The sequence below is a fragment of the Apis florea genome, unplaced genomic scaffold (assembly GCF_048593485.1).
Source record: "Apis florea isolate Af1SG1 unplaced genomic scaffold, ASM4859348v1 contig_3496_pilon, whole genome shotgun sequence".
NCBI lineage: Eukaryota > Metazoa > Arthropoda > Insecta > Hymenoptera > Apidae > Apis > Apis florea.
In genome coordinates, this window is record NW_028256773.1 from 6237770 (window position 1) to 6259739 (window position 21970).

Consider the following 21970-nt stretch of genomic DNA (forward strand, 5'->3'; position numbering starts at 1 on the left):
CTGCAAAAGAATATAGAGTTTGAATTCGTTATAAGTAGACTGTGTATCTTTACTGAACACTGTAAAAGAATAAAGAGTTTGAATTCGATACAAGACTTTATGAACACTGCAAAAGAATATAGAAATCGAACATTCGTATTCTCTTACAAGATTCTCTTAAATATCTTCGTATAAGTAGACTGCATGTCTTTATGAACACTGCAAAAGAATATAGAAATCGAATATTCGTATTCTTCTCTTACAAGATTCTCTTAAATATCTTCGTATAAGTAGACTGCATGTCTTTATGAACACTGCAAAAGAATATAGAAATCGAATATTCGTATTCTTCTCTTACAAGATTCTCTTAAGTATCTTCGTATAAGTAGACTGCATGTCTTTATGAACACTGCTAAAGAGTTTCGAATCCGTTATAAATACCTTTATGAACACTCCAAAAGAATGTAGAGTTTGAATACACCCTCTCTCACACATACTGTACATTAACATCCCCTTAAATATCCCTCCTCAACAATTGTTAATCAATCGATTAATACAATTCCTTAACCCCAGCCACTCGCCTCTAAATAAACAAATATCTCGGCTGTAATATTCGTATACACCAGCGGGCGCGGTTTTAAATTCTCCGCGCCGCCTCCTCCTGCTCCTCCCTTCGCGCAAAGATTACAAAAATTACCCTATTCCATTCGAAACGGGGTCGAGATTAAAAGTCACGAGCGGCGCGGAATTGCTGCTTTAGCAGTCTGAACGCGCGAGTCCCCCGGCTAAGGAGGATAAAGGAGCCGCGGAAACGAGCGGAAAACGAGAATACGTAAGCAGCGGGTGTAACTTTAAATCGAGTTGCGCGCCTCCTCCTCGATCCGTGGGATCGGCGGAAGCGGATGGCGCGCGCGGAAAGAGAATTGCTGCGGGAGGTCAGCAGCGGATCTGCGGCGTGGAAATTGGGAGGAACGAAATTAGAGAAAGGAGAGGAACGTTGGAACGAATTTCGAGACACGTTGCGTTACGAACGAAACGAGATTAAGGATTAAGGCGGTGGCCGGATGTTGGCCGCTCTCTAAAGCGGCCGTTGTCGTCGAAGGTGTAGGGGAACCTGTTGATTTTCGCGGTTGTTAAGAAAGTTGGCTCGATTTTCTCCTGACTTTATTTTATTTATCTGTTTCTTTGTTTTATTTATAGGGAATACGAATGAAATATGACGTCGAATAAAATGGAAGTCGTTGCGGATTAAACAATCGGAAGGAAAGAAGGGAGTTTTGTTGGAATTTATCAAATATTTATATATATATATATAGAGAGAGAGAGAGAGAGAAGAATTGAAAATTCGAAACTCTGGAGTTTATTTTTCGGCGAATCGATATATCGTTTCGAGTGGCGCGCGCGCGTGTGTGTGTGTACGAAATCATGGAATCGTGGCGCAATATAAAGGTAGGACGCGAAGGAGAAACCACTAAAGGCAAACGCGGGGGTCGCGCTTAGCATAGATATGAATTTCATACTCGTGGCAGTCGCGCGATACGAGAAATTCCTGCGTGTCTGGAAGATCGAGAAGATTCGTAAATAGAATATCTTGAACCTCGAACCCGTATACCGAATATCGTATTTCCTTAAAGTCGTCTTCTCTTCTCGCATGCCTCCCCCTAACGCTTTGTCGTTCCTCCAAATTTCTCTCTTCCCACCGATCTAATAATTCCTTTTCTTGTACCCTGCTCTCAAACACCGTACAAATAAATAAATCAGATCTTTAAACCAGACTGGATCTCGTCAAACGACTCGTCCTTATCCAAAACTTTTATCCAAAGATACGTCCCCAACTTCAACAAAGGCGCACTCATAATTTCTCTCACGATTTTACAAAAGTAATTGATCAATCCCTTACGAAAAAAAAAAAAAAAAAACAAGAATCCTTCAAATTGGAGAGAGATCATTCTGCTCGAATTATGCTTAGGGATGATTATTTTTCAAAGAATCGATCCGCATGGAGATGGCATAAATTGAACGATGCAAAGACGGAACGAGCGTATATAACGAGCGTGTCTGTCGTGCATGGCTGCCCGATAGCCTGAATTCGGCCTGCGCCCTAAATCACCAAGCTTGATCCCCGGCCCTGCTCCACGAAATCCGGCCGCTGTTAATATACCTACGGCAGATTAATCACAAACCGTGGCCGTTTATCCGCGTGTACCATAAGTCTTCCCTAATTTATTTAGCGTGCAGCTACACGCGGTGTTGTTGTTGTCGGTCGAGGCTGGGGCCAGCGATTTCCTCGCCAGAAATTTTTCGACGACGTCGTTGCGTGGGGGAAGGGAGAGGGCAATTGTCGAAATTTTCGCACCGGTCGCATTATGCCGTTGTTGTTGGGGCGGCCGCCATTTTGCTCCGCTTTATTGTCGAAAATATTCGCTCGGTTTCAGAGGCGGCGGGGGTATTGTTGTTCATCGCGTCGCTCTCGCCCTTTCAATTATCATTTTTATTCGGGAAAATTGTTGGAGAGAGGTAACTTTATGATTTCCTTTTTTTGGGTGGATTTAATAATGAACTATATCTGTATTAAAAAAGTTATTCCATAAAGTTCAAGAATTTTAATTTAGATTGTGTATATTTCTGGATTAAATGAATGTTAAAGAAATCATCCCACAAAAATTTATTCGCGTCACATTTTTCACGCATACTGTATATAGACAATTAAAGAAAAAGAAAAGAAGAAAAAAATCATCCATCTTCAACTGTTACAGAATCGTTTCACGACCCCCTTTTTTTTTTTTTTTTTTCTCTCGAACTATCGACCCTTACTAGTCATAACTAGGAGGATATCGGCGATCGCGAATAACCTATTTTCGCGATGGATGAATGGAGAAACGAGGGAAGTCGGTTTAGGTGTATGGCGGGGTCGGCTATTCGGCACACGGATAGATATCTCTAGACAAGAGTGTAACGATCGGCAACATCGTACGTCAATGGATGAAGCTCATTACCAACTCTGACCCCGATATCGGCCACCCTGCCGGGATTAACTTACGCTTTCTGCATTGAAAGCACCTTATTCTCCGCTCCCTCGATTCGACATTTTAATTATCGTAACGAGTATTTAATCTGGATGCGATACGATCTCTCTCTCTCTTCTTTTCACTTTGTGTTAAATGTCCCCCTCCTCTCGTCTCTTTGTCTTAGAACGTACGTGTGTGCGCGCGCGCGCGCGCGCGTGTGTGTGTGTGTGTGTGTGTGTGTGTGTGTGTGAACACACGGTCAGATGAAACGAATTCCATACATACGAGGATGCGCGTATATTGAAACGTGTGTAGAGAGACGTATGATCAATAAAACGTTACGGATGAAATTTTTCTCATTTTTTCTTGTTTTGTTTTCGTGTTTTTATTTTTAATACTTTGTCCGTCCCGCTTGAGCGTAGCAATTTCGAGATAGGGCGCAGTTTTTCCATCCTGTGGTGTTCATCGTCTGATACGGTTAATAAAATACGGGAGTTGCAAAATAAGACGAGTTGTTTTTTTTTTTTTTTTTTTTATGTTCGATTTTGTTTCCACGAAGGGATACGAACGATGCGTATTTTCTATAATTATCGAGGATTTTATGAGAATGTTTATGAGAGTGATTAAGTGAAGAAGTGAAAATTTTATAAATCTCTCGATTTATTTTCGAGAGCATGTTGTTCGAGATATTTAAAAATAAAACTTCTTCAAATTGCTCTTGAGAGTGCAGTTTTCTCTCGAGCGATGCACGCTGATAAAAATTATTATTGGACAATCATTATCAAACGCAGCAGTTCGAAAAATATTCTCGAGAATGGTATTCTCTTAAAGGAGAATTTTTTGGCAACAATCGAATGGGTAAATTTTAAAATAAATTTAACGAAACTCGACGAATATTATTATATACATGTATATATATTTTCAATTGAAAATACTTTCACGAAACAAGTTTAAATACAAGTGAGAATCGCAAAAGTTATTCATTCTTCTTGCAAAACTGCCCTCTCATCGTGTATTCGAAATTCAACTCGAATTACCGGACCCTCGAAACAATAATATCGATCGATGGTAACTTTATCGGCTAAACATCGAATTAAATCTCTGGAATCAATAATTTCTCGTAAAAAAAAAAAAAAAAAAAAAAAAAAGAAGTACACATCAACAAAGAATAAAATTATCCTTTTCGTCATCGCATAAATGCGAATATCAAAAAAAAAAAAAAAATAATTAAATAAATCGAAAAACGAGGAATGGAGAAAGATGGTGGAGAGAGAAGAAACGAGTGGAATGGAAGGATGGAAGGGTGGTGGAGGATTCCGTTGCTTCGGAACGGAAATTTAATTTTCCGCTTGTATTTCCCTTTGTCCGCCCCCGTGTCCACACCGCGGACAAACTTGGCCGTGGAATTTTACAAAAGCAAATCGACAACAACGACCAGGCCTCTCCCTCGCGGCCTGGTTCTCGATACGCGTTTGTCCTCGGAAGAAGAATGCGCGCGAGAGAATTATTGTTCGTGAGCGGAAGACGAGGGGAGGGGCGGGGAGGAGTGGGTGTTGTTTTTAATAAGAGACGGGGGGAAGGAAGGTTTGCAGGAAGCAAATTTATGGAAACGATATAGGCGGAAGGAGAGGAGGGTTGGCTCGGTGGAAATAGTTTATTATCGCCTTCCTTTTCTCTCCCCTCCCCCCCGTTCGAGGGTTTGATGTAGAAATGAAATAAAAAAATTCGTGGTTTCGTGGTGGAATTTTTCTTTTTTTTTTTTTTTTTTTTTTTTGGAGGAGGGGAGGGTTGATTGTCCGAAGGAACCTGGATAAATGCGACGGATGTGGGTTTAATTTTGAAGAAGATTTTGCGTATTTGATTAAGCGTGATATAATTCTAGTTAATTAATTGTATTGAATTTAATCTAAGTCGGATTAAGGTTTGGAGAAAAGGATATTTGTTAAAGAAGTTGTATTCTCATTTATTCTTTTTTTTTTTTTTTTTTTTTTTCTAAAGTTCTTACCTCTTCTAGAATTTAATTCGAAGAATGTGTAATTCTAAGTTGATTGATTGTATTGTAATTTAACTAAATCGGATTAAATTAGTCAGAGGGGAAAAGGTCAGTCTAATTCTTGAAGAATGAAATTATTCGACGATTCATCCTATTTTTTTTTTTTTTTTTTTATAATAACGTCACTTTTTCTCGAGATTCTTAACAAATACGTAGATTTGAATTACGCGATTTCTACTTAATTGTACGCGAATTTAATCAAATCGGATTAACCTATTTGACGAAGAAAAGGATATTTATCAAAGTTGTGTAAACAGCATCGGTCTAATCTCGAAGAATGGAATTATTAATGGAATCGTTGGAAATTTCAAGTTTCAATTATTCGACGATTTATTCTATTCTTTTTATAACGTCATAAAAGTCTTCTTCCCTTCCTTTCACACCGTTTCATTAAAACTTTTATCGGATCGAAGGATGAATTTAATAATAAATTATTTCCCCCGCGAAATTAGACATTTCTATGCATGGTATTGGGGAGGGGGGAGGGTTGGATCGTTACGAATCCCTGCATAAATAATCGAATCGTTTCCTCTATTTTCTTCCAGATGCGCCATCCGATCCAGATGAAGCCCGCGGACAGCGAGAACAGAAACGGTGAGTAAAAATTCACAAATGCCCCGTTCCGTGGCAAACTTCCATTCTCTTCCCTTCTTTGCTTAAACACGAAACTGAAACTGCTGTAATAAACACGTTGCTTCGACTTTCGAAAAATCGATTATTGGCTCGATTATCCTTCCACAACAACGAATAATTACATTTTACATGTATAAATATATTTTTTTCAAACTACAAATTATTTCATTCTTGAAATTTCATTCTAGAATATAAATCAAAAATTCCTTCTTGCGTTGCATCGACGAGAATTTTTTAAAGATTCTATAATTCAATCAACCTTTCCACAACTTTTAATACCGCGTAATATAAAAATCGTTAACTTGTTCTTCATCCACGCGAGCAAAAGAAAAAAAGGAGGCAAGAATCATTCGTGATAGAATCGATCGTGGAAAATCGTGTCTCTCGATGGGAAAAGAGTGTGTTCTTCAACATCCTCGTCGTTTTCCCTTCGTCGTCCCTCCCCGACTCGATTATATCTTCTTCTTTGACTGCACAATCTGCGCAACCCCCTCAATCCAGCCAATTAATTAGCGAACTTAATGAACAAGCTTTGAACCCATATTCTTCGCCAGTCGAAAAGGGAAAGGAGAAATTGAGAACGAAAAGGACGCAAGGATATCCCTCTCTCCCCCTCCCTCGTCTAACGATATCAAATTTTATACCCGCCTTATCGAGTAATGCTGTTTGCGACTCTTGATTGCGATAAATTACGAGAGAGAGAGAGAGAAAGAGAGACGTGGTTTCCAATCCTCAACCTTTTTGAATAATTTTTTTTAACTAATCTTCTCCACTCATTCTGAATATTAACACGAGGAGCCACGAAAAATAAAAAGCCAATCCTTTGAGCAACTGGAAATAAATTTCTGATACATATATATATATATATATATGTTGTGCAAAAGTGTAGAAAAATGTGTGTGCAACGGTATCGTAATGGAAATCTGTGTGCAGGATGGAGGAAAATAAAAATGGAGCACGGGCGTTGGACGGATGAAAAACGAATGCTAATGAAATATTAACGACACCCGTCACGTGCTATGGCCCCAGCTGGACCAAGAATCGCGCTCATTTTTTCGATCTCTCCTTTTTTCCCTATTTTTTCCTCTCTCCTTTTTGCAACACCACTGTCCGGAAACCGCATGGCTATAACAGGTACACGTGACGGGGGGATGACGAGGAAAGAGTCGCTCGAATCGATGCGCAGAACCCCGTGCGTTTTATTTTACACCGTGTTTTCGAACTGGTGGAAATTCTGGTGGAAAAAGGAATCGTTAATAATACACGAATCGTTTCATTTTTACGTCGACTTTTCACCTCCTCGCCGATAAAACTCGTGTCGATCCGTGAAAGACGACCGAGAAATAGTGAAAAAAAAAAAAAAAAAAGATACAAACTCTTATCTCGTTCCAATTATACGATTAAAATTTCGAAAACTGGCCGAACTGTTTGTTCCTCTGAAAATCACTCTCTTGCTTAATGGACGCGCAAGATGGACGTTTTTCTTTTTACTCGTGACGCGTCTGGCTGCGTCGATTCGTTTCTCCGAGAGTAGAAGAGAAAAAGAAAAGAAGAAGAAAGAAGGGGGAGAAGAAAGAGCGCGAGGAGGTCGCGCGAAGAGAGGTGAAAGCTTTATTTATACCCGTGACATTCTGTTTATTTTGGCTGACACCGTGTCTCTCCCGTAAGTAACGACGCACTCGGTCACGTGTTACGCTTCCATCCACGTTCCATCCATTCTCAGGATCGTTGCGCACGGTTACGTCATCTCCTGATGAACTCTCCTGAGTTGCAACTCACTCTCGACAGAGGCGGATTATCGATCAACCCTGGACGAGGTGATACATCGTTGAATCAACGTTGTCGCGCAATTATTCGTACGTGGAATCATTTAACGAAAGAATTCCGAAATACGAAATTCACACCTTCGCTCGATGCTTTTAACACGCTTTTGTGTCTACCATACTCGAATTTAATTCTAAAATTCGAAGAGAATTATATATGATCGGCTGATCGAATCGTGCTCTCGTCGTGTCGAAAAATATTGAATAAAACGCGTGCTCGAAACGATGATCTAATACTTTCTTAATTTCAATGTGAGTGGCGACAATGGAAAGGAAACGATCCGAGGCCGCATTTCCTCGGGCGACGGTTGAAACAGGTTATATTAGGCACATTTCCATAACACTTAATCTCCCCGAGTTGTGAGTAATGCAATCCTTGACGTTGCGCTGGAATGACGTAATTACGATTACCTACGACGAACGCAATTCACGCCGCCATCTCTCTCCTTCTGACTTTCTTTGTTCCTATGAATGTCAGTTATTATAATAATTAATCATTGGAAATTCCATTCGCTACGATCCTCAGCTTCTTTCGAATCGATCGACAATTTTCCAAGATGTTCAACAAACACTGTTGGATGGAATTTTCCTAGTTTTTTTTTTTTTTTACTCCAATCACTTGTTAACATTTTCGATACTCTTCAAAATTGCCTTTCACCCGATTTTTTCCAAGGGTTTTTAGAAAATGTCGCATAAATTCTCAACGAATATTTATTCCTTTTACGAAATATAAAGATGGAACGAAAGGGAATTTTGCCGTTTATGGGACGGAATCGTGAGGGAAGATCGGGGAGAGGAAGAGTCGTCGCGGCGAGATGAGGAAACGCGATGAAGGAGAAACGAAATGTGTGTACGTGGTTCGTGGTCAAACCTCGTGCGAGGTTTTGATAAGCCTTATCTTATCGAACGAGAACCAAACGAAAGTTGCGGGAACAACACGCACAGATGTTGGATCGTACACACAGTGTTTCAAGAAGATCTGCGATAACGAATAATCGAACGTTTTGCGCGGAAGCTTCATTCTCTCTCTCTCTCTCTTCCACCCGAAGCATGAATCGGGTGGAAGAGAGTGAGAAAATTTGACCGTAATTTCGAGCCGTATTCTACGTTTTCGAACGATCGTAGAACGAGTCTCGTTCCATATTTATCCAGTTGGTGATTATTCAACGGTGTTCATGTATATTCCATGAATTTTCAAACTTTATTTAAAAAAAACAACCTCTCGGAAACTAGAAGAGAAGAAGAAGAAGAAGAAGAAAATTTTTACAACGTTCGCTCGTGAATCGTATCGATATTTTTTTCTGAAAAATTCATTCACGAATCTTCGTTCCTTACAAAATTCTCCAAAAATTCTCCTACAAATCTTTCCAATTAATCACGTATTCTCAAATCCAGCAATAACCTCTCTCGTCCAATCAAGTCGATCATCCCGAAACATCCCGTCTCGAAATCTCGAGATCGTTGTTTTCTTCTTGAAAAAGATTTTCACGACCCGGCTGTATTATCGGACGATAAGCGGTAAAAGGAACAACGATGTTCCACGCTGGTGGCGCGCATCTGGTGTAATATTATCGGCGTGACACGTTTTAGAAACACGTGATAACCAACTCTGGAAACGGAGCGAAAAAGGGCGAGAACGAAATGAATATTCATAGGCGAGGGGATGTTGTCGGATGTGGTGTAACCTTCTCCTCCGGAAAAAGAAAAGAGATCTACGAAGATGGGGGGGAGGACGGGGGAGGGGGGGGGGAGAGAAGGGATAAAACGAGAGTAACTCGTAGAATAACTCTTCCTCTTCCTTTTTTCCCTCCCCCTCTTTTATAGCGCTTTTTTTTTTTTTTTTTTTTTTTTTTAAATAAATGAATCGAAGATTCGTGTCGAATGTCGCGATTTTCTCTCACGTTGACGGATCGCTATTTATTTCTATTCCCTTCTTTTGTTCTATACCACTGAAACACGCTTGGAGAATTGATCGGAGAATATTCTTTTTCCTCCCTCTTTTTTCGAAATCTTGTATATTTCGTTTTTATTTCTCTTTGGCGGGTATAATTGATATTCGATTGCAGGTTTGAGATGATTTTCAAGAGAGAGATGGAATGTTAAGAAAGATATAAATGCAACGAAACAACAAGCGAAAAAACTGGGAAAATTCAGATTTGTGATTTCGATAATTCGGGATGTTAAAAATATTCGATCCAACGTGACGATTTATTCAAAGAGAAATAAACGAGTAAAAATAACTCGAAACCCATTTCGAATTCGAAAAATTCTAGAAATCGAAACTTCGAGATCCCTTAATCTCTTCTCGAAAGCAACCAAGTTTGTTTATATGTAACTTAAATGTCCATTAAATTACATTATGGAAGAACGCGGATGTTTATAATATATTTTCAAATATTCCACGATTAAATTAATCTTGGCTTGGTAAATTAATCGTTCGATCCTTCGTTGAAAAGCTTCTGAAAAAAGAAACCAAAGAAAGAAAGAAAGAAAGAAAGAAAAGGAAAAAAGAAAGTTTTCAAGTTGCCGTCTAATAACGTTACACCTTTTGCTCTCTATATATCTCGAGAAATTGTTTACCCCGGTGATTAATCTTGCCTTGTAACACCTATAATCAACTCTCTGGTTAATTATAACTCTCCTCCTCCTGATAGGAGTCCCCAAACTCTTACATAAACATCTTTTCGAGATGTTTCATCGAATATCCTTGATTCGTCGCAATTTTTGCATTAAATATAATTTAAAAAAAAAAAAAAGAAACATCCAATCACATTTTTTTATTCCATTATATCCTTGATTAAACGAAAACTTTCAACTCGTTGAACGGGATGAATCGAAGGTTTAACAACGTTGAAAATGCACGGTTTTGCAGAGAAAGGGGGAGAAAATTTAACCGGGAGAGAAGCGAATCGCTTTTCTTCGTTTGTTTGATAAAAAAAAAAAAAGAAATGTTAGGGGAGGGGGGAAATATATACCCCCTTTAATAATACCCCCTATCCTTCAACCTACTTTTATTCCCCTTTCGTTCGTTACACGGATCCATTTCTCTTCCTAATGTATCCCGGCTTGCTTCACGCGATCATATTTGGGGAAAAAACGTGAACCAAAACTTGTTATCCAATTTTAAATTCTCCTCCAATTTTTGTATATATATATATATCCATCGTACTCTCTCATAATATATTTCCTCCATCAATTTTTGAGAATTTTCTCCTTTCTCCTAGTCCTCGATGAGATTGAGAAAAAAAGAAATTTGTTCTCAAAAATTGAAATTCGCTCGGAGAGAGAGGGAGGAGGATAGAAGAAGGGAGGAAGAGGACGGTTCGTTGTTATTGTAATATCCTATTTGCCGAAGCATTAGGGGCGATCGTAATGAATAATAAACGGTATGCGGGTGTATGAGGGAGGGGAGGGCGAATTTATAATGCAAAACACACGCCTGATTTTTCGCCTCGGCTTCGAGTGTCCTCGAAGAGCCTTCCAAACCCCATCAATGAAACATGACTTGGCAAACACTCCGCTTAAAGTGAACATGCACTGACTTCGACCAATTCCCTTGCCTGCCTGCGATTCCGTTTCCTCTCCTCTCTAACTGTGCAATGTCAAGGCGAGCGAATCGATCAAAAATTCATGGGTAAAATTCGTAAGTGAAATGATTATTCATTCTGCGTGTGACCCACAACGCTGATCGAATTTATTATGTAAAGAGATAGAGTTGAATTATACTGGGATATTATCTTTTTCTTAACAAACGAATTACAATCATATTTGAAATAATTCTCAATTTATTGGAAAATTTGTCCCGTTCCTTTCGATATTTCCTTTCGACAAGCGACGATATCGATTAGGTGATGTTTCTTTACAGATAATTTACAAATAATAATAAATAGTGCTCCCTAGAAATTATCCCTAGAATATACATCCTTTTCTTACGATTATCGCGGGTAGTTAAAGAAGAATCAAATAGCTCTCGACAGATTTGACGAGACTTTATTCGGGGAGTTTCGTTGAATATGCATCGGACAAAGCTCGCGATGGAAAAGCGGATCAGCGGGTAAACAGATCGTCGCCCGTTCCAAATTGTCCCGGCCAAGAAACGACGGACGAAGTTTGCTCGTCGAATGATATGCGACTTGGAAATTAACTTTATTTCGACGGCTGTTTGAAGAAGGGGGGACGGTTTCTGATGAAGATCATCTGTCTCAATTCTTCGAGAAAGGTGTTTGATCGAGATTTATTTGTCAGTTTTTTCTTATCCCTTTATAGGGGCCATGTAACTTTCAGCTCTGATGTGTCGACGTTTTAAGTCGAATAATTTTAGTTTTTTCACAAGATGGCGTATACGTTTTAATTGTATAACGTCTCTGAGACATTAGCCATTAACAATATTCATGCAACATTTGCGGTTTATTTCACCAAATAATTTTACTTTTTTTCACAAGATGGCGTATTAATTGTATAATGTCTCTGAGATAACAATATTGGCAGCATCGTTAACCTAAAATATCAAAGTAAATTGTCTGCAGATAACTTGCAATTTGTTGCTTGTGTATTTATTAAACAAAAAAAATCGTACATAATAACTCTGGGTTTGTATATCAACAACAACTTATTTGTTTGCATTTCAATAATCAAAATTTTGTTACTATTTGTATATATGATACATATATGATACAGTGACAGTTTCAGGTTAGTTCAGTGGGCTGTTATGATAGATTTTGGTATATTTAAGGACAATGTCCTTCCTTCTATTTTCAAAATCGCATGAAAATAAAAGAGGAATTAAAATTGGATGAATTTAGTGGCTTAATTATCATCATCATCAGACGAGAAAAATTCAGGGTCACAAAAATTAAATATCGTTTGCACTCCTTAATTTTTTCTTTTTCTTTTTACCTGGCAACAACTCCTTAATCGTATAAAATGGCGAAATATAACAAATTCATCGTTTATTTACATTTTATTTGAAAGAGAAAAAAATTTTGAGTCATTTTAAAAATACGATCTCGAGTCACGCACGACTCTTAAGGGCTCTAAAAATCGTTTTCACGTATTTTCAAAGAAGAAACAAATAAATAAACAAATTTCCAGCGTTCCATTATTCGATCCTGTCATCTTCATCCGCAGATGACATCCTCGTGTTTCACCGTAATTCACCGATTTCTCGCTATTTATTTACCGTAAATTGAATCGAAATTAAATTCTCAAGATATATTTCGAGATATTTCCGAAATATTTCCATCGCGTTATCACCGTGTGACATTAAAAATAAAATTTGCGTCAAAAAATATCTTTGATCGAAACACAATTTTTCAACAATTGTCACGTGTGTGGACAAATTTTCATCACCCGTACAATAATAATAATAATAAAGACACGAGATTTTTCGTTCGAGATCGTTCCAAAAGAAAATTCATATTCGCATAAATTATATTTAAAAAAAAAAAAAAAAAAAAAACCCTCCTCTAATTAATCTACCTTCATCGATGGCGTGTTCGAAATCGTGATTCCTCGAATCGCGCGCCCCTATTCAATGTTTTTCCTTCACAATGGATACGTATTTAATAATGCGAGCGGCGTGTCCCGGCCGCGAAATCGAGGGGGGAGGGCGTCGAGTTTCGTGTTGAAAGCGGCATTTCACGGGCCGCCTCGACACGGTGCGAAAGGTAATTGGGCCGAAATAATTAAAATCGCGGATCGTGATACGGATACGAACCGATCTCGTGTTTATTATTATGTTCACACACTGTGTTTGTGAATTTTTTTAAAATCACAAGAGAAAAGTGAATCTTGAAAAGATCTTATTCTCGGTCGAAAAGAAATGTTCCTTTTAACAACTATCCTTCTTGTATATGAAAAAGATGTAAAAATTGGGGAAAGAAAAGGTCGTTGATCGATGAAACGTTTGTTCGGAATCGATCGAAAATTTTACGTATTTTTCGATAAATCCGAGGGTGAATCGGTCTACGCGAGTAAATAAATATTCACACGACATGATAAACGCCCCCTAATTAAAACGATTAACGATCGGTGAAAGATCAATGGAGGTGGTTGCAGGAGAATGCGAAGGAGAGAAAGGAATCGCGGATGGAATGGTTAACGCGATGGGGGAGGATCAAGATAGCCGATGGCCGTCGATATCGAGCCAGGTAGCCAGGTTTCTCGTATTCCACGGAAAATATCAGCGTATACGTTTCTCGGTATTCCGTCTCGAACGGATGCCAAACGCATTCGAATCGAATCCGCGAAGCCGTGTCGTCAGCCGTGGAGAACGTAGAAATGCATCGCGTTAATCTCCATTGTCGCCGCCAGAATCGGAAACGCGTGTTACATATGCAACTTCCGTTACGCGTCTACTTTTGAAAAAAATTTGGAATTAAAAAGAGAAAATCCAGGAATCGGAATTTTCTTATCGTGCAAGTTGTCGTCAAAGTGTAGGTATAATGGTTTCTCATTATATTGAAATCGCTGTTCGTCGCTACCTATGCGAGTTTTCAGGGACGAGAAAAGCTGGAATTAAAAAAAAAAAATTTTAAAATCGGAATGGGATCGTGGAATTTTATTATCGGTATAATAAAATAATATTGAAATCGTAGTTGAGAAAATTTGGAATTAAAAAAAAAGAAATTCTGAGAAATCGGAATCGAATCTTGGAATTTTATCGCGGAGATTGCGAAAGTATGGAATAAAAAGTACAATAGAAAGTAAGTGGACACGTTAAAGCAATGGCTTCGTTACGCTGAAATCTTTTGCTTCTACTTTTGCAACTTTTGAAAAAATTTAGAATTGAAAAAAAAAGAATTTGAAAAATCGGAATCTTGGAATTTTATTATCGTGCGAAAATGTAAGTTGGAAAGCAAGTTGAAGAAATCGCTTTTGAGAAAATTTGGAATTAAGAAAAAAAGAAATTCTGAGAAATCGGAATCGGATCTTATTACCGCGAAGATTGCGAAAGTGGAATAAAAAGTACAATAGAAAGCAAGTGGACACGTTGAAGCAATGGCTTCGTTAAGGTGAAATCGTTGTTGAGAAAATTTGGAATTAAAAACAAAAAAAAAAAAATTGAGAAATCGGATCCTGAAATTTTATTGTCGTGGATAAGAAGAAAATCGCTGTCGTTCCGTCGTAACGAGATATTCGTGACTTTCGTGAGATGAGAAAAAAAATTAGAGAAAAATCCTTGAATCTTGTTGAATTTTTGTCGAATTCTATTCTATACGAAATAGAAAAATCGACGTCGAGGAATCGAAGAGCAAAAAGGAAGAGTCAGTCGAACATCCCACAAGAGGAACAAAATTAACCGTGGAATTTCAACGGAATACTAATACGCACGAACACGGCACGGAAACAAAGATGAACACGCGCAGAGGAGACGGGCCAATGGCAAATAAAATTTGTACACAAGCTGCACCACCGAAAAATCGACATCCACGACATCCAAGAGAACATCGTACATCTTGAATACCTTGTCTTATTCTCGCCCCATTATCGGTCCCATTGTACGTTTTGGTCCGCGCAGGAAAAGGCGCGTTCAGAAACGAGACGCGTCATCACTTGTCTTTTACAAGTGGCTCTCGCCGTTCGAGAAAACGCAGAGACGCGATTGGTCCGACGCGACCAACTCGGAATCGTGTACAGAAGATTGGAACTCGGCCAAATATTTATACACAACGCTCTCTATAAGCCGTGTACGCTGTTGCTTCACTACACGCCCATCTTATACATCGCAACCGGTGTTTAATGGATATCGCGTAATAAAATTGTTGCCCCGTTCGAGTTATCCACGCAAGTTTTCCTTTTCGTTACTTTAATTTAATTTAACGTAACAAATACGTGTAACGCGTACCCTATGGAAATTATTATATCATGGAAATACTTATCTGATTTACCGTGATGATGATTCGTGCGTGAATATAGGTTATAGTTCGAAGAATTAATTACAAAATTTTTGTTAATCGTTACTTTTTTATATTGTTGTTATTATCATTACGAAAAGAGTGTAAGTAATTTCAAAGAGCATAAGTTTTTTGGAAAATAGTTGTAGTTTGTTAAAGTGAGTTGAACGCACAAATGGGATAATTATTGACAACAGACAAGTATTGTGGAAGACGGAAAAGAAATAAGAATTTCCATAATCATGTAATTTATTATATTATTGTACGTTACATCCTTGTTCGACTGTTCTACATTGTTTTCATCGCGATAAATTCGCGAAAAGAAAAAAGGTATTGCGAGCCAAGAAAAGAAAAAGGAAACGAGACACAGATAAACGAAAAGATGAGCAACGCTGCCAAATCGTATTACGCATCGAAGGAAATTTGGAATGAACGTGAATATTCGTGTATCCTAAATACCTGATTTGCCACCCATTCATTGATCTTGTACGAAGCAAAGCGAAGAGCTAAATGTTATTTCTGCGTGGATGTTGAAAGACGAAGTATTCAGGGATTCTTTGGAATTTTGATGAAAATCGAAGAATTTTCGACGATCTGATTTATTTGTGCATAGACGGTTCATTCAGGTTGAACGATCGTTTCATCGATAATTGGAGATTCTTTTTAAAAACCTATACGAATTGGATTTATCGTTGATCAAAAACGTACGTAAATTTTGGCATCTTGCAATATAATGTAAATCATTTAATCAACAAACTTTGTTTCCCTGTTCCTCGTTCCAAATTCTTACAAAATGTATCACATTGTATAAATTTTTTTTTCTTTGACACAATAATCGATGAAAAATTCTTCTAAATAATTAATGACACAGAGTTATCTTTGAACCCGAAGAAAGCCTCGTATACAAATACGTATTACTCGTGAAGATAACAAATCCAGAAAAAAATATTTACTTTTCAATTAGTAAAACTTTGAATGATAATTGTTGAAAATCACTGGGGAAAAAAAGAGAATTTGTAAAATTTCATTATTACATTCATTATTATATTTTTATAAAAAAAAAAAATATATACGTATAATTTTCATGAAAACTCTGTATATTTATCCTTACGGTAACTTAAAACGTGTCAAAAAAAAATACCGTACATTTGTTTTATCTTATATTCTCTTGTTTTTTTTAATTCCATTCTTTGTCGAAAGTAAAACAGTGAAACATGAAATGTTCCCAGTTCCTGGGTAAAATTCCTATGCGCACGCAGTATTTATACATGTTCTTATAGCTTGGTGTTTATTTAACGTGTACTATCTTTTATTGTCAAGTTTTCGTTATTTATCGCACGGACAATACACACAAATTTAAGCTCTCTAAATTTCGTTATTTTTATCTAAAAATGCATTTATTTGCACGCTACGAATTTCAACAACAATGGTTTTGGAACAATTGGAACAATATTTTTCCAATAACAAATATTTATTATTATAAATATCAACGCAACGAGTGCGCTATAAGACACCTTCTCTCTCTTTTTTTTTTTTTTTAAACATTCGAGTCAATCGAGACGCAATTTTTCGAATATTTTCCCGTTGCAAAATTGTTCGTTTCATTTTTCGGTCGCCATTTGTTGCTCGGCGTGTACAATGGAAACAACGGCGGAACACGGAAACGCGTTATTGTCAGCGTATTTTTAATTTACAAGCGAGTACCGCGAATTCGAATGCATTATTCTCGGTTACATTCGGTCACAAGGAAAGCCTTTCAACCGTCATCAATTATTTCATGGGTGGAAAATCCATTTCGCCGGGACAGGGCTGGAAGGTCAGCTAATCACGAATGCATACGAACCTAACAGGCTTACTCGTAGTCATCCATCTCCCGATTTTATTCCCGACACCGCGTCGATGATTTTCAATTAGTCCACGACGTTGTGACGTGTCGTCGATCCGCGAAACGTGTCGAGATCAACCTTCCTCTTCAAACAAATATAATATCACACGTGAAAATTTTACGATTGGACGGATTAAGAGCGAGCTCGATTGGCGGGAAATTTTAAATGTTGCGTTCGTTGTATCGGTGAATTATTATGTAACGTAAACAGGGGAGGAGTTGTGGAACGAATTGGATAACTGTTGCATTATGCTACCGCTAAAGGTAACGGCTCCTCGACAATTATTATTATTATTGTTATTATTATTATTATTATTATTATTATTATCATCATTGTTTCACGTTTATTATTAATGCACTTTCACGTTATTACACGTAATGGCCCTCGAATTATTTTATTATTACCCCTGTATCCTGTTTTAACACGCGCATTGGCATTCGTATCATCAAACACATATTGAAATATTACATGCGTTTACATGCATGGTGCAAATAAATTTTGCCACCTTTGTTGGGCAAAACGAATCTGTTTAACAATCTATTTAATATAACCTTATATCGGATATTCGATCGAATGATTTTTGAAAACATGCCGTTCGAATCGCGCGAGGAAACATCGATTCAATGAATTTCGGGCGAAATAGCCGCCACGATTTCTAGGGACAGGTTTCAAGAATCGCAGCGTGGGCGGGAATTAATGTAACAGTTGGCACGAGAACCGTGGCAAGTTTCGTCCCCCAGGAATTCTGTCGCGCAACAATATAATATAAGCAAGAGATTTAATAAGAGGAACGTCGGGCAAAATGGAAGGATGACTCGAAGCCACGTTGGTGAGGCGGGGGGAGGGAGAGAGAGAGGAAGAGGCAGTCACACCACCCCGCAAGCCCCGGTTTTGGTGAATCCGTGTTGACGGATCGATTTATCGTGCGTTTCGATGCTATTAGCCGGGAAAATTACGAGCGAGTACAATGGAAGCACAGTGTTTAAAACGATGGAATCGTATATAATTCCGCCGCAACGCATTAATTATGGCAATTAGTCAAAAGATTCGACCGAGGCAGAGGTTGATATATTGCACCACCACCAAAATTGCGCGCCCGAAACATTGGCGAATTGTTTTATCGGAAAAGACGATACTTACTTTCCTTTCTTTTTTTTTTTCTAATAATAAAACTAATAATTTCGATAAGAAAATGATAGATATGATAAATTTTAACGTGATTATTTATACGCTTATACGAGATAATTTTCTTCGTTGAAATTAATGAATTTCTTTAAATCTCAGGATCAGATTAACCAGGATGTTGGAATGGTTGACACACAGGGTCAAATATATATATATATAGATATTCATCCACGACGATCGTGAATCTGTCGATAAAAAAAAAGAGGAAGAAAAAAATCTACTACCTAAAAGGTTATTACCACGGCTTCGAGGAATAGCCGTGCTATTTCTATGTTAAGAAGCCCCCTCTCTTGAAAAGAGATCTTACTAAGAAAGCAAATGCGCCCATGAATAATGGAACGCGTACATTGTCTCCCGTCTCTTCTTTCCTTGCATCTATGCTCTCGACTCATTGCTTATCTCTTGGTGTTGCGTTGCTCAACTGTTTGGTAATCGATGCCAAAATATATATATATATATATATATATATATATATATATATATGCACGCGTCTCGCTGTTGTACCGACATTTCCTTCCATGTCTTTCTCGATAACCGATTTTTATCAAAATTTCGATGGATGAAAAATTCATCCCGTTATTTATTTATCGGGTCGAAGGAAAAATTTTATCATCTCGTTCGTATATAATATTTAAAAAGAAAGGAAAAGAAAAGAAAAAAAAAGGAAGGTTCCGTGATGAATATCTTTCGTATTTTCATAAAGAGAAACAATGTTCGTTAAAAATCGATGGAAAAGATGATGGAACGATTCCGCAAGGACGGAATCCACGATCAAATTTATTCGATCTACGAGGCGGCACGGCTCGACGCCACGCGAAAGAAAGAATGGATAGATACGACGCGATCGTGGTCGGAAATTCGAATAAAAATCGAACGTATCCGCCGACTGAGACGTATCCTCGCAACATCGTGGCGCAGCATCGTCGACGCGTGGATCCCCATCGATAATGCGTCACTTCGGTGATGACGATGTATGCGATACGCGCGGCCACGTATAAATAATGCATCATCTGGCTCGAGGAGAGGGAGACAGGCCACAAATATCCATGAAACTTCGATGCCAACGATGACCTCGTGCCCTCTGTTGAATCGACTGCTAGTCATCGACACGATGGATCTCTATGTAATTTGTATGTATGTGTGTGCGCGCGCGTGTGTGCGTGTGTCCGTTGCTTCTGCTTTCTGCCTCTCTTGCATGGAATTAAAATGGCGAGGTGAGGAGCGTGGCAGTCCCTTTGTAAACACGCGATCGAGAGTTCGGTTGGTGGAACGATCATTGTCGTTTGAACTTTGTATTTGAATCGTGTGTAGGAATGGATCCGATGATACGTATTCATTTTGGATTGGTGGTGTGTCGGGAGTGATATTTTTTTTGTAAGTTCTTTCCAAGACTTGAATCGAGGGAAGATAAATTGAGGTTAGGAAATGTAGATTCGTGTAGATTGGCTGTTCGAAGTAGTTTTTTCGATATGTAAGTAAACGTTGATATACGATAGTAGATTGTTTATATTTGTAGAAATTGTTATGTCTTCAATATGCGTTTTCTATATTTTCTATATTTTGTTATGTATCTCGATGCAACTTTTTAAATCATATTTACTTGTGTTACATTTATATATATATATACACGTTCAACTATTTCTCGTGATAATGACTCTTTCACATTTCGATCATTTATTATTGATGAAGATCGGTTTAGCCAATTTTCTCACACGTGGATCGATCTATAAACTAACTCGGTGTGGAAATTAAAAACAAACGATGATCGATTTATCGATGTTTTCATTGCTTGGGATACATTATATATTTCTTATTTCTGTTCTCGCTATATATTTAATCGTGCGTCGAAGATGAAACGTATTTTATTTGTCTTAACGTTTATATCAGAATTAAATTTTCTTTCCCGGCAAGTATAAGATACAGCGATAGAGTAGAATTCGATAAATTTACGAGCCGAATCGATAAAATTTCAATTCAGAAAAGAATCAGAAAAGTAAGAAATTGCGAGTGAGAAATGAAGAGGGAAATTTTTTTCTAGATTTTTCTTTTTTGAATTAATGAAAAATTTCAATTCTTATTTAACGTTGAACTTTCTCTAGACTTTTTCGACATTGAGAAACAAGAATGAGTAATTTGTTTGGGTAGCGCGACACGGTTGTTGCGACGGCGTTTATCGGTTGGTGAGTCACCGACTTGGCCACAGAATTGGAAATTATTCACATGATAATGATACAATTAATATATAAATCATCTAAGAAAAATTAAATAATGATAATATAATGGAAATTATCGTGACATGATATTCAATATTGTTATACACGTTAATCTTTGATATTGTAATACGATCATAAATCTGTTTATATTTTTAAAATTTTTTTCTGAAGAATGAAATAAAATGGAATGAAAAATATAAAATTTTTTTGAATATGAAATTGTTTATTATTAAATAAATGTGTGTAAGATATATACTCCATTGTACTATTATATATAACATTATACTTTTGTGATGATAATTTGTAATTTCCATAAAGATAAGTAATTTTAAGTTAATTATATCGTTATTATTAGATTGTTCACGAGTAATAATTTTTTATCCCATATTTTCACATCTTTTACCATGAAAAATAATTTAATAATGATAATAATAATACATCACCTAAGATGTTATTAATAAAAATATTTCACAAGGGGCAAAAAATAAATCGTTGAATTAAAAATTTGCATTTCATATAACGAATATGCATTAAAATTATTTATGCAACATGATAAATATGCGTCGCATTTTAATCACCAAGTTATACGATGCAATTTTTATGTTCTATAATAAAATATTTTATTCGCGTTTGCAATGTACAAAGGTATCAAGAATTATTTACATTTACTAGAAACGAATAATGTTATTCCATAGACTGCAGTATGGTAGACCGAAAAGAGGAAAAAGAAAAAAAAAAAAGGAAAAAGATAAATTTACATTGTATGAGATAATCGCTTTGTGTCACTTTTAAATAATTCAGGAGCCCGATGGAAGATCAACACGCAGTTGGGTTCTTCTAAAGAATTGTTTCTTACGAAATATTGAAAAGAAAACAAATAGAATAGAATTGGAAACGCTGGATTCCGTTATTTCTCATATTTTTTCTCATATTATTATTATATATTATTATTATATAATATTTCGCAATTGTGTATTGTTCAAAATTTGAAAAGTGAAAAAAAGACGAGCGTGAAAAAATGGGGAAGAATATGCGTAAAAGAACGTATTCAAAATTTTCATTATACGTTTCAAATTTTAATTATCTTCGACGATGTATTTCGTTTGAAAAATGGAAAAGAGAGAGACATCGTTGCAATCTTCCATCCATGATAATTTTCTTGTGTAAATCTTCTGTGATTTAATAGAAAAAAAAAAAAATCATCTCGATGAACATTAAAATTATTTAAATAAAAATGAGAGAGAGAGAGAGAGAGAAAAGAATTACGCCATCTCCAAATCTCTACAAAATTCCCC

General features: G+C 37.2%; 1 protein-coding gene and 1 long non-coding RNA gene across 42 annotated transcripts in view; both read left to right on the plus strand.

Annotated features, from left to right (window-relative positions):
* LOC100869770 (CUGBP Elav-like family member 1-A) overlaps nucleotides 1–21970 on the plus strand; it is a 479952-nt gene that overhangs the window by 396524 nt on the left and 61458 nt on the right. For all 41 annotated transcript variants that reach the window (XM_086913393.1, XM_086913415.1, XM_086913417.1 and 38 more), the window contains one exon: nucleotides 5586–5634. In XM_086913393.1, coding sequence (XP_086769519.1) covers nucleotides 5586–5634 — 49 coding nt within the window. The remainder of the gene's footprint in view (nucleotides 1–5585; nucleotides 5635–21970) is intronic.
* On the plus strand, nucleotides 15244–20877 carry LOC147656830 (uncharacterized). Its single transcript, XR_015293722.1, has 2 exons — nucleotides 15244–16095; nucleotides 18562–20877. It is a non-coding gene; the product is annotated as an uncharacterized LOC147656830 (long non-coding RNA).